The 14,113-nt window shown below is 43.3% G+C and overlaps 1 protein-coding gene across 3 annotated transcripts in view; it reads left to right on the top strand.

The window, feature by feature from the left end:
- The window catches only part of HTR4 (5-hydroxytryptamine receptor 4), a 228,659-nt gene that overhangs the window by 64,405 nt on the left and 150,141 nt on the right, over positions 1-14,113 (top strand). For all 3 annotated transcript variants that reach the window (XM_054038667.1, XM_054038668.1, XM_054038670.1), the window contains one exon: positions 11,238-11,319. In XM_054038667.1, coding sequence (XP_053894642.1) covers positions 11,294-11,319 — 26 coding nt within the window. In that variant the 5' untranslated portion in view covers positions 11,238-11,293. The remainder of the gene's footprint in view (positions 1-11,237; positions 11,320-14,113) is intronic.

Consider the following 14,113-nt stretch of genomic DNA (forward strand, 5'->3'; position numbering starts at 1 on the left):
GGAGACAAACTGTTTCAAGGTGTTCAGAAGTTAGGAATATTGGAATGTGTGTTGGGGGAGAATAGATTAGAGGGCAGAACGTGGGTAAGCCTGTAAAAGGAATATGACAAATTAATTTCTCACACACTTCCACAATTTATCATATGGATAAGAACATAAGAATGACCATACTGGGTCAGACCAATGGTCCAGCTAGCCCAGTATCCTGTCTTCTGACAGTGGCTGATGCCAGCTGCTTCAGAAGGAATGAACAAAACAGGGCAATTACTGAGTGATCCATCCCCTGTCATCCAGCCCCAGCATCTGGCAGTCAGAGGTTTAGGGACATCCAGAGCATGGGGTTGCATCCCTCACCATTGTGGCTAATAGCCATTGATGGACCTATCCTCCATGAAACTAGCTAATTCTTTTTTGAACCCAGTTATACTTTTTGACTTCACAACATCCCCTGGCCAGGAGTTCCACAGGATGACTGTGTGTAGTGTGAAGAAGTACTTCCTTTCCTTTATTTTAAACCTGCTGCCTATTAATTTAATTGGGTGACCCCTGGTTCTTGTGTTATGTGAAGGGGTAAATAACACTTACTTATTCACTTTCTCCACATCATTCATGATTTTGTAGATCTCTATCATTTCTCTACTTAATCATTTCTTTTCCAAGCTGAACAGACCCAGTCTTTTTCTCTCTCCTCATATGGAAGCTATTCCATAACCCTAACTGTTTTTGTTGCCCTTTGCTGTACCTTTTCCAATTCTAATATCTCTTTTTTGAGATGCGGTGGCCAGAACTGCATGCAGTACTAAAGGTGTGGGTGTACTATGAATATATATGTCTCTAACACATGTGTACCTGCCTACACTGATCTGTTAGAGTTGGTCAATAATTTTCCATCAAAACTTTTGTTGATGGAAAATGACTTTTTGATAAAACAAACATTTTAAACAAAAACTTCCCCTTTCACCAAAACATTTAGATTGCCATTGAGGAACTTAAATCCTGCCAATTGAAATTCTAAATTTTTCTGCTTTAAGTGAAATTTTTGGTTTTCAGTTTTTCTACAAAACCCCCAAAAAGGTGGAAGAAAATTTTTGATGGGAAAAAAAAGTGTTTTCATCAAAGTTTTTGATGGGGAAAAATAAATTATTTCCTGACTGGATGAATTATCCAATTATAGACATTGTAGAATATGTCTGAAAAACGTGCTGTTTACTCAGGAAAAAGTCTGGTTTTCAACTCAGCGAAATGCTGTATTATTTTATTTATGTGAATCTTATTTATCAGAATAGCAGCACTACAGCTAAGGCCCATTTTGCATTTTCAGGAGATCTCCTGGGTTTTGATGGCTTACTTATTAAGATAATTATGCTCCTAGCTCCACCTTGGTAGATTAGTTGCCATTCTAGGTGTGACTTTTTCTTATTGTAAATCATAAGTTTTAAATATTTGAAGCTTTCTTTGAAAAAAGTATGATTGGGCCTTACTGTCAGACACCTTTTTCCTCCCCACAAACTGCAGACCGAAAATCATCTTCATGTAGGAGGCATGGTTTTGCAGGCAGTTAACAATTTTGGATGGACTTTGCATATTTAAGAGTTTATAAATGCCTGAAGTTAAAATTCAAACGATTACTAAAAAGGGCAGAAGTAGCTCATAGACTCATAGACTTTAAGGTCAGAAGGGACCATGATGATCTTCTAGTCTGACCTCCTGCACAACGCAGGCCACATAATCTCACCCACCCACTCCTGTAACAAACCGTGACCTATGTCTGAGCTATTGAAGTCCTCAGCTTGTGGTTTAAAGACTTCAAGGTGCAGAGAATGCTCCAGCAAGTGACCCGTGCCCCACTCTACAGAGGAAGGCAAAAAACCCCCAGGGCCTCAGCCAATCAGCCCTGGAGGAAAATTCCTTCCCGACCCCAAATAGGGCTATCAGCTCAAACCCTGAGCATGTGGGCAAGACTCACCAGCCAGACACCAGGAAAGAATTCTCTGTAGTAACTCAGATCCCACCCTATCTAGTGTTTCATCACAGGCCATTGGGCATATTTACCGCTAATAGTCAAAGATCAATTAATTGCCAAAATTAGGCCATCCCATCATACCATCCCTTCCATAAATTTATCAAGCTTAGTCTTGAAGCCAGATATGTCTTTTGCCTCCACTGCTCCCTTTGGAAGTCTATTTGTTTGTTCTGTGTTTGTACAGCACCTTCCACAATGAGGGGCCTATGACTGAAGATCCTAGGTACTATGGTCATACAAATAAATAAATAAATAAATAAATAAATATACTTTTAAAATATTGTGAACAATTTAAATGTGGCTCAAGCTATTTGGGACTGAAGAATCATTTACTCTAGTGAGAATTTTTTTCATTGTGATCTGGTCATGTTGAGAGATCACGGATCTATGATGACTCTCATTGTACTGAAAGTGAGAGCTTTGCATGTTTCAAAATGATTCCCAAATAATTTCTTTGTTGCTGCTCTAGCAAAGCGACATTGGGGGGCAGGAGTATCACAAGCAGGTAACGATTTATCCCTTACACACACCCACACTTACATTTTGATTTAGAATTGTAACCAGTGTAGATTACAGTGAAGCAATTCTGTAACTTCCTGCTACTAAAGCTATTTTTAGTAGCTACTTTTTGTCCCTGTAGCAAAAGAACAGATTCCTCCCCTTGTCTGTGACAGAGGGCCGGTTCTAAAGAATAAAGGTAAATCCTTTCAGATTTTTTCTCTTTGGAGATTTCAGTAAAAATAAGTCAATAATGACTTTTAAAATACTGATACCACCCCCTTCCGTTTACCTTCCACGGGCATGCAAAGGCAGCATGTGTAATGATTCTAAAGCAGTGGGACGATAGATGTTCTTGGATGGTACTTTAACATCAGTTCTGCAGAATACACTGGGTTAGAGAACAGGGCTGGGACCCAGGAATTTTGGGTTGCTCCTGGCTCCACTGCTGACTCCCGGTGTGAACTAGGATGACAAGTCACTTTACCACTTTGTGTCTCAGTTTGCTCCGCTGTAAAATGGGAAGAACCACCCACACTTTCAGGGACAATTTTAAGGTGGAATTAATGTTCAAACAGTGCTTTGTTGTTTCCATATGATGAGTGAAGGCTAAGGGTTGGATGTTATTACTACCATTTACTGACAGCTCTGTTTGTTATTTAGATTATTTCATAGATTCATAGATTCTAGGACTGGAAGGGACCTCGAGAGGTCATCGAGTCCAGTCCCCTGCCCGCATGGCAGGACCAAATACTGTCTAGACCATCCCTGATAGACATTTATCTAACCTACTCTTAAATATCTTCAGAGATGGAGATTCCACAACCTCCCTAGGCAATTTATTCCAGTGTTTAACCACCCTGACAGTTAGGAACTTTTTCCTAATGTCCAACCTAGACCTCCCTTGCTGCAGTTTAAACCCATTGCTTCTTGTTCTATCCTTAGAGGCTAAGGTGAACAAGTTTTCTCCCTCCTCCTTATGACACCCTTTTAAATACCTTTTAAATTTCATAATTTTAAATTTTAAATTTAAATTCACCCTTTTAAATTTCATAATTGTCAGTTATGCAAATCTGAATTAACTTGCTAAGGGTAAAAATGCACCTGAGCTGATTTGAAACAAAGTTCATATCAGATCCATTCACATGCACTTTTCCCCTTAACCAGTTAATTCGGTTTATATTACAAACTAAATGGGTTATTGGAACATAGTGGAGTTATTCAAAGCTCGTTGAAGATGAAAAGTTGTTTTATCTTTTTGGCAGAAGGAGGCATTAGGCATATTTAACATTCTCTGAGGCCAACTAGAGGAGGCTCCTCTCCCTTCTTTGACTGCAGGAACCATTCCAGCAGCTTCCACCTGCAGATCACAACAGCCAATGCACACACATCTTTAAGAGTGGAAGGGAAGGAGGATATTATTTTGGACTGAAACGGTGGGTGAAATTTTAGGGAGGCAGAAGTGAATTGGCTAGGACACCAGAGCTCCTATGCCTACAAAATGTGCCATGGGGTCTTTAAAGAGCAGAAATGACCAGGACCTTGATCTTAAGTGTCATTTGAAGGACCAGTTGGAGAGTTGGATTATCACTAAAGGCCAAATCCTGAAATTTCTTCACTTAGAATTTATTCAGGCAACACCCTTGACTTCAGTAGAAGTTTTTGCTTAGTAGCAACTTCAGGGTTTGGCCCATAAAGATTGAACTGTTCACTGTACTTTAGTCAGTACTGAGCCAGAGGTGTGTTCTAAACAGGCACCTACAGTAAATTTCCAGAATCATTTCCAGGGCGTGTATCTAAACTCCCATTCTCGTTCCATTGATCCCAAGAAACTGCATATCATTATTGTTTGTATTAGTAGTAGCACTATAGCAGTGACACTCTGTTAAACTTTCTGTAAAGTCATAACGAGAGAACTTAATTCTAGGTCTAATTTCAGGTGTTGGGTTTAGTGTGTGGGTGCTGGGTGACCTGTGATAAACAGGAGGTCAGACTAGATGATCTATGGTCTGTTCTGGCCTTAAACTCTGTAACTCCAGCCTAGCCTGTAGGGTGACCAGACAGCAAATGTGAAAAATCGGAACAGGGGATGGGGGGTAATAGGAGCCTATATAAGCAAAAGACCCAAAAATCGGGACTGTCCCTATAAAATCAGGACATCTGGTCACCCTAAGCCTAGCCCTGAAAGAGTTTAGAATGATTTTGAAGACATGATCCTAGAAATTAGTCCCACTTTTTTTTGTACTGTGTCACCTGTAGCAAACACACAAATTGTTTATTATAAAAACATATTCATTTCTGTTAACTCAAGATGGAGTTTTGATACTATTAGAAATTACATTAATATTCATACCAATTAAAGTCATTGGGGCATGCTACATTTTGTTTACCATGTGTTGAAAATCATTAATTTCTCGATAATTACAGCAATACCATGTATTCATGTGGCTGTACTCTGCAATGCTATAGGAAAACTATTTCAAGCTAACATTAAGTCAGTGTGTGAACTTCATGTAAAAAGTGAAACTAATTTACCCAGCCTTCTTGCTTGCGTTTCCAACCAGGTTTGCAACCTTCTTCAATTGACTTCTTTTTGTATTATTATTCTTTTAAAATAAAAATATTATTCATTTATGACAATGTTGTTGTAGCCATGTTGGTCACAGACTGTTAGAGAGACAAGGTGGGTGAGGTAATTTCTTTTATTGGATGACTTCTGTTGGTGAAAGAGACAAACTTTGAACTACAAGAGCTCTGTGTTGCTCAAAAGCTTGTCTCCTTCACCAACAGAAGTCAGGCCAATAAAAGATATTACCTCACACACCTTGTCTCTCTAATAGTAATAAATGACAGGGATTTTCAAAGAACCCTAAGAAAATTAGTTATTCCTTTAAACATCCCAGCTAGATGTGGGTGGGAACATTTTCAAAAATATATTTTCATTGAAATAAGCTGTTTCTCCAAAGCTTGGAATGTTTCACAGAGATGTATAGGTTTTAACAAAGTTTTCATCCAGAGAGTTTTCTGAGGTCAAGGACTCTCTGGTCACTTCTGATATGAGAGACAGGGAGGGAGAACTGAAAATCGGATCTTTTTGAGTGGCTTTTGACACAAGTCAAAAATGTTTGGGAGGTTTTGCTTTCATTCCAATGTGGAACAAAAATAAATTTTGAAACTTCAAAAGTTGACAGAACATGGAATTGTCATCCTCTGGCCAACTGGATCCCAGCCTACAAATAGATACCCTGATCCTGCTAGTTATTTTGCATGGCACAAGGGGTTGTTCTTATAGAGCCACTCACAGGGATTGGGGCCATAGTTATGGATTTAACTTGCTGCCTTTATTTATAGAAATAAAGCATGTGAAAAATATACCAGACTGGGGAATTTGCTAAGTTCAGGGGAAATCCGTAAGTGGTAAAGACATCTTAGAGTCATAGACTTTAAGGTCAAAAGGGACCATTATGATCGTCTAGTCTGACCTCCTGCACAACGCAGGCCACAGAATCTCACCCACCCACTCCTGCAACAAACCCCTAACCTATGTCTGAGCCATTGAAGTAATCAAATCATGGTTTAAAGACTTCAAGGTGCAGAGAATCCTCCAGCAAGTGACCCAGGCCCCATGCTGCAGAGGAACTCCCCCCTCCCCCCCCGGCCCTCTGCCAATCTGCCCTGGAGGAAAATTCTTGTGACTTAGTTTTTATAAAAAGAATATTAAACAGGTCTAATGCAGAATTCAGCTTTGAGATTCGGCTCTATGCAATATTCCTTTGAGGCCAGTGGAAGTTTACATGCAGAGGAAAGTAAGAATGGGACCAGCTGGTCACTGGAGCAGTCATGTGTGGCCTTATCTACCCCAGGTAATTGAACTATTGCTAACTGAACTTGTGGGACAGCAACAGTTGGCGAGGGCCTCATTGAGGAGCACCAGATCACCTTCCAAGGGATGCTTCGGAAGCTAGACATCAAGAATGAGGAGGATCTGAAGTCAGTGACTGCTGTTGCAACCCATGTTTTCAATGATGGAGTAACAAACTGGGGTAGAATTGTGACACTCATCTCTTTTGGTGTCTTTGTTGCAAAACACCTGAAGAGCATAAACAAGGAGAATTGCATCAACACACTAGCAGGGATCGTCACAGATGTGCTTGTCAAAGGCAAATGAGATTGGCTAGTTAACCAAAGAGGCGGGGAGGGATTTGTTGAATTCTTCCGTGTAGAGGATCTTGAAGGTAGCATCAGGAATGTTCTGGTGGCATGAATGACCTAAATGCCAGGTGGACTAGATCTCCTTTGCATCTGGAGTTAGTGAACTGCACACTTCCTGCTGTGAAAGAATATGTATGACACTGTACTTCATGGGAACATAGAGAATAACATCTGGGAATCTCATTGAATGACTCTTCCCTCCCCCCACACCCCAAAGGATACTGTGGTGCAGTCTGAGTACCAACAAGAGGATTTTTTTGCTAACAAGAACAGAAAATGAAGCAAGTAATACTGTTTCCTTGAAGAGCCTTGTGAAAGGATGCCAAGAGTACTGTTTTCAAGTGTAGTCTTGTCACTAAGGGGAACAGCTCCTGTTCTGCAAGTCAACAAAAGCACCAGCGGCTTATTCCAGACTATCTAGAGGCTTTTATTAGTTTTGGTATGATGGCTGTATATGGAATGAGTTTCATTTCCTTAGCTCTGAGTTGTGATCATAGCTCACTGGAAATGTGGACCCATTGAATCTCTAAGTTTGTGGCTTGTGTCTTGAGTTAGAAGTGCAAAAACAGCAAGGCGTGCTGTTCTGGGAACAGGTCTCTTGCAGAAGTTCCCCCATAGTTACACTGTCATTGCACTATGCCAGGGGTCGGCAACGTTTGGCACGCGGCTCGCCAGGGTAAGCACCCTAGCGGGCCGGGCCAGTTTATTTACCTGCTGATGCGGCAGGTTCGGCCGATCGCGGCCCCGACTCGCCGCGGTTCACTGTCCCGGGCCAATGGAGGCGGCGGGAAGCTGAGGCCAGCACATCCCTCGCCCGCGCCGCTTCCTGCCGCCCCCATTGGCCCGGGACAGCGAACCGCGGCGAGTGGGGGCCGCGATCGGCCGAACCTGCCGCGTCAGCAGGTAAATAAACTGGCCCGGCCCGCTAGGGTGCTTACCCTGGCGAGCCGCGTGCCAAACGTTGCCGACCCCTGCACTATGGTAATGCAGTTAAACAATCTTCTGGGTACCTAGCTCTGTAGTTTCAGACATTGCAGTGGCTTGTGGGATATTTTGAAAGGCTTTCAGAAGCATGTTGAACTTGAATTTCCCAAGTGTACAGAGGGCCTGTGTGTGTAATATCTGGTGTGACAGACCCAGACCAGTGGGGTACAGGAGTCTGGTAGAGGGCAAATATACTGGTCACTGGATGACTAGTTTTCTGTTCCCTGAGTGACCAGAGCAGGAGCTGCACTAGAGTAATCAGGAACCTGCTAGAACCAGTTAAGGCAGGCAGGCTAATTAGGACACCTGGGTTTTAAAAGGAGCTCACTTCAGTTTGTGGTGTGAGTGTGAGGAGCTGGGAGCAAGAGGTGCAAGTAGGAGAGAGTGAGAGGATATGCTGCTGGAGGACTGAGGCGCACAAGCGTTATCAGACACCAGGAGGAAGATCCTGTGGTGAAAATAAGAAAGGTGTTTGGAGGAGGCCATGGGGAAGTAGCCCAGGGAGTTGTAGCTGTCATGCAGCTGTTACAGGAGGCACTATAGGCAGCTGCAGTCCACAGGGCCCTGGGCTGGAACCCGGAGTAGAGGGAGGGCCTGGGTTCCCCCCAAGCCTCCCAATTGACCTGGACTGTGGGTTCTTTCAGAGGGGAAGGTCTCTGGGCTGTTCCCCAACCCACATGGTGAATCTCTGAAGCAAGAAAATCTGCCAATAAGCATAGGACCCACCAAGATAGAGGAGGAACTTTGTCACACTGGTTAAATCCTGCCGTGCTCTATTTCCCATAGGGTTGCCAGGAGACTGAATCTTGATTACTCAATTCTATATGATACATACATGTCAAACTTTCATGCTGTGAATTCCCATGTTTGTATTTTGTGCTGGGGGGTTGTATTCTCTTGCATGAGATTTTTGTTTTATTTTCATGATGGTGGGAAATCTTCAGCAAACAGGTTCATTATCTGAAAATGCAGCACTAAGGCAGAGACAGACAGTTCATGCAGGTAGGGTCTGGAGTCTGAAGGAGTCACATGGGAAAATATACAAAGGTTGTCTATACTTCCAACCAAACTGTAGCTGTATCAATGTAGGTGGAGTGATCTGTTTGCAGAGAATAGAGGTGGGCAGCATGTCAATAGGTGGGAGGTGGGTAGCAAATGCAGGAGCTGCAGCTGCTGTGTTCTGCACCAGGGAACAATGTGTTTTCCCTGCAAACTACCAGCTGACTCCACACCTCCTCTCTCTTTGTGTTCAGGGAGTGGGATTCTGGCTGCCCACTGCTCAGGAGTGTAGATGAAGGGAAAAGCCCTCGCTACATTCACACAATAGTGGCCAGAACCTGACATTTCATGTCTTTCCTGCATTGCAGTATCTGGCTTGCTGAATACTGAGAAATTAGAAAGGAAAATAGTTTCCTTGCCCTTCATTTTCATTGCACTTTATAACAAAACGCAGCAATGATCTGCAAACAAAATGGAACAGACAATGCTGACAACATCAAAGATCAGCAGTCACAGGTCGGAAACTATAGACTGAAGTGAAGCGGTCTCCTCTCACAAGACTATGCAACAATAGGCTACGCTGGTGCGAGCTCCCCCGAGTTATGGGAGAAGTTCTTAGGCAAGATCGTGGCATGGCAGATGGATCCACTGAGGTATTCTTGCCATTGATGAAAGGTACTCAGCATTCCATGACCAGTGACTGAGTGTTCTCAGCTGGATGCCCTTGCACCTTAGGGATCAGCTCCTACTGACAATGTTCCACAGGTGACTTTGATAGTCCTAGGGCAGGCTGGGAGGTCTTTTTCTTCATTGCAGCCTTTGATTGCTCCACTGAATTTTATTTACTTTCCTCAAGGCAGGGGGCTGCTTTGGGCATTGACTGATTGTGACTGCATCACCTGCTGCGCCAGGGGCGGCACCAGCACAGCAAGCGCGTGTCTGGGGCGGGAAGCCGCAGGGGGCGGTGTGCCGGTCGCTGTGAGGGCGGCAGTCAGGCAGACTTTGGCGGCATGCCTACGGGAGGTCCGCCGGTCCCGCAGCTTCGGCGGCAATTCGGCAGCGGGTACGCCGAAGGCATGGGACCAGCAGATCACCCGCAGAAACGCCGCTGAATCCGCGTGACCAGCGGATCGCCCGCAGGCGAGCTGCCGAAGGCCGGCTGACTGCCATGCTTGGGGCGGCAAAAAACATAGAGCCGCCCCTGTACTGCGCTAATGTTTGTGTTTGTTTTAATAACCTCTTTGCTGCCTAGCTACATATGATTACACTGGTCTACAATTTTTGAGAAGTGGTCTGCTTCAGAGATAAAATGTGCTATTTATTATGTATTTTGATGTGCTGAATTCAAATATGACAATTTAAAACAACTGATTGGCTACTGTTTCTAAGATATTTAAGTTTTTACATTTACAGACAGATACAAATAACCCCACTCTCCTGCCTCAGCTCAACTCGGAGACATTAGGAAAAAAAAAAAAAAAGAAACCAACACGAGGTGTAAAGAGAGCAACCAAGTCAGTGGTTAAGGATCTGGACCAGCTCCCACTGAAGCTAATGGGAGTCTTAGCATTCAATTTCATTAGTATGGGGCTGGCCCATAAGCCTCTCTCCCATTCCCATCCCCTGGTCAAGTATCTCTCTCATTGCCATGCTGTGTCTTATCTAATCTTGGGCCAGACAGTGTAAGATTAGTCCAGTGAATAAGTGTTTGTAGGATCTGACCCTTAGATTGTAGCTTGAGGAAGGGACCCATGGACAGATTCTGATCTCTGTTGTACTAGTAAACCCGGAGTGACTCAATTGCATTCAGTGACGTTGCTCCAGATCAGTTACTGTGTAAATGACTTTAATTGAGTTACTCTTGATTTATATGACTACCTGGGTCATCAGCAGGGACTGAACCTGGGCTATCTTCATCTAAAATCACAAGCCTCTACTGTTTGAGTTAAAGGACTAAATGCATTAGGTAAGAATGGTAGCAGGCCCATAAACTTTCTCTGTGGACCAGCTACTGGAGCGGGGCAAAGACTCAGTGCCCCAGTGTAAATGAGATCAAAATTTGATCCCAGTGTTTTTGGGTGAACGCTGAGCCTGCTGAAATGGGTGGCAGTTTTGCCAGTGACTTCAGTGGAGCCAGGATTTTGCCTTTTGTCTTTAAAGTGCTCTGCACACATATGATTCTATACGAGTAGATAATAATAGAGACAAAACCATAAAAGGATTAGCTAAACCTGTTTTTGACTCGCTCTCACGCATAGGTTTGTGTAGCTCCGTTTTGTCATAAATAGCTACACTTCCTCCATCTGGGCAATGCAAGGAATTCCTCTCTGATAAAAAGGTTTTCAAGCCACATTGGTTTTGTTTTTTATGTGTTCTTTATTCATTTTGTTTTCAAGCAAACTCCGTCTAGAAGGGCACAGGGCAATGGTGCCAATATAAGGGCATTTCCACAATGGGGGAAAGCAAACACAGGTCAGACCATTTAACTTCTAATGATCTTTTCTCACTGTCTCCACTCCAGGACCAGGTTTCTTCTATGGGCGCTGAACTCCCAGCTACCTATGCCTATTGCCTGTGATGGAAGAACTTGATGTTAATGTGAGGTAGGAGAAACCGTGCGGCATATTGTGCATTGCAGATCTTCTGGCTATGGAGCTGCAGGAGGTCAATAATAACATAGCGTGTTTGCAAAGCTGCGGGATGTAGGATTTTTCTGTTTGCCAGTATTGCTAGGTTACTGCTACTGCAGCAATATTTGGTTTTGGGTTTCCTTGAGTATGCCTGATTAGGTAGCTTTGCGCTGTTATTTTTATAAATGTGTAGCCACCACAGCCAAACCCACAGTAGTGTAATGCAACGTTACGAAGCTTTGTATCACATCCCCCACGTGTCACAAGTCAGAGCCTCATCTGAGGGAGCTGTTTAAGCTGAGAGTAGGGGTGGGGAGAGAGGAGGGCAGGAGTCAGTTTACACCAGCTGAGGATCTGCTCCTAGATTTTTATCAAATTATTTTTTATTTTTATTCTAAAAATTAAGAGCCTGGTTATTCTCTTCCTTACACTGAGGTAAACCTGGAATGACCCCATTGAAGTCAGTTCAGAGACACTGGCATAAACCTGATATCCCCAAGAGATAAATTAGCACTGATATTGCTTTGTGCCAATTTAGTGCTAGTATAAAATGCTGGAATGACAGCCCTGGAAACTGATGTTCCCTATTTTTATTGAGGTACCCTTGGGGGAGAGACAGGGCTGCTTTCTCTCTCCCTGCCAATGTAGCCCACCCTGAATTGAAGTTCCTCCTGTAGTCCTGAGATAGCAGTTCAATCTCCGTGGCTCACGTAGCACTTGGCCTTTTTGATGGGACTGCCACAAGGTTGCCAGTTAGTCCGAAGGCAGTGCTGTTTTGTGTGGACTGAGACCCCATCAAACTCATTTCACATAAGGCCACCAAACAACCATCAGAGAGTAGGAATTTGGGATTGCTACTGATAGACCTTGAATCTGCACTGCTGATTCTGAGGGGAAAGGCAGAGTTCCACTAGCAATTGAGAGAGGCACCCAGAATTAAATGCTTCACAATCTTTTTAAAATCTGTTTTCTGTATCTTCTCCATCTCTTGCATTTCAGTTTATTTCTCAACGCAGCATTGCTCTGAAAAAGTTCTCTGCATTACAGTGCTTAGACACCTTCTTGAGAGGTGCCTGGGAAAGTCCACAGAACAGATCAATTGTCAATTAAAATCAAATAGATCAAATGTATTTGCACTCATTTTCCAAGGAGTCTTTCCCTGATGAAACACAGAGCATAAGTGTTTCAAAAGCCTTAGTCGTGATGAGTGGTGAATTGCAGAATCAAACTGAGGTTAGTGCGGGGATAGATATGTAATGTGGGGGCTTGAGAGTATAATTCCACTATATTAAATTAGCAATTAGTTGAATAAAAGTGGAGAGAGAGGGGAGAGATTTTGTCTTTGGGGACCTGAGTATCCTCTCACTTGCAATGGTGCAAATGATGAGTAACTCCATGGAGGTGATTGGAGCTACATGAGGGAAAACCTGTGTTGATGACAGGAGAATCATGCCCTGGTGTGTAATACTCGACATCTGTATGGGTGGATTATGGAGAAGGGGAAAAAGCATGAAGCTGAATGTATCTGAAGAGACTCTGCCTGTCCTTCCTTTCCATTGGGATTGACGTGAGAATGGTTTCTCTTGGAGGCTATTCAGGTGGGCCCCTAGCAGAACGCTTTGCTTAGCTCTTACCCGTGGGGAGCCCATCAGGAAAGGCCGTCATCTCCTGGTTGGTGGGCATGGGGCATGCTGGTCACCTCAGCAAATACATTCCTTTCTCCCTGGGTGGGTGGGAGGAGAGAGGGGAGGTAATTAGCTCTCTCAGGCAATTTCTGTGCACAGCAGGTTTCATTTTGGGGGCTGCCACCCCACCCAAGAGAATATCTCTGCTTCTCACCCACTTTCTAATATAGCAAATTAAGTTTTTGGGTTCTAACGGCCATGCAGCATTCCGCCCTTGGTTTGTGCACAACTCACACTAATGTCAGATGGGAGAATTGCTTGCAAGACATGTACCTTACTCCCCAGAGTTAGTCAGTTTGGGCCTGATCAAAGCCCATTCAAGTCAATGGAAAGACTGACTTGGGGTTTGACTCAGACCCTTCATCACTTCAGGAAAAGCACAAACTCCTCCACTGGCTTGCAATCAGTTCCTCTTTCTCCCCCCCCCCTCCTCCTCTCCCCCTTGTGCAGCTCTGTAAATGTTTTTGGAAATCAGTGTTTTAATGAATACCGAACAGGTCACATTTATAACCCAGCAATCGATTCTGAGAGGTAATGTGTTTTGCTTAATGAAATTTGTTTTGGCTTTGCTATGCCAGGAACATAGCACAATGCTTATACTGCCGTTCTTTTTCTGTAAGGGGAATTGTAGTGCTGATACGTAGAGTGCTATCGTGTTACCTCCATCTTCTCTCCCCTTCCTTTGAATACATCAGAAAACTCCTCCTCGTTATTGATTAATAAAAGAAAGTATTAAAACCCCCTGAAACTTTTCACCTCCTAGGCTGGTTGTTGGCTTTTTGCAATTCACTAGAAATGGGCACATTTGATCAGGCTAATGGTACATTTAGATCAGTGGCTCTCAACCTTTCCAGACGACTATACCCCTTTCAGGAGTCTGATTTGTTTCACCTCACTTAAAAACTACTTGCTTACATAATCAGATATAAAAATACAAAAGTGCCACAGCACACTATTACTGAAAAATTGCTTACGTTCTCATTTTTACCATATAATTATAAAATACATTGATTGGCTTTCCCCTACTGCAGAGAAATGTTTATGCTAAGACAGTTTCCTTTGAATTGAAAACAAAAAATACC

This window comes from Malaclemys terrapin, chromosome 8 (genome assembly GCF_027887155.1).
Source record: "Malaclemys terrapin pileata isolate rMalTer1 chromosome 8, rMalTer1.hap1, whole genome shotgun sequence".
Taxonomy (NCBI): domain Eukaryota; kingdom Metazoa; phylum Chordata; order Testudines; family Emydidae; genus Malaclemys; species Malaclemys terrapin.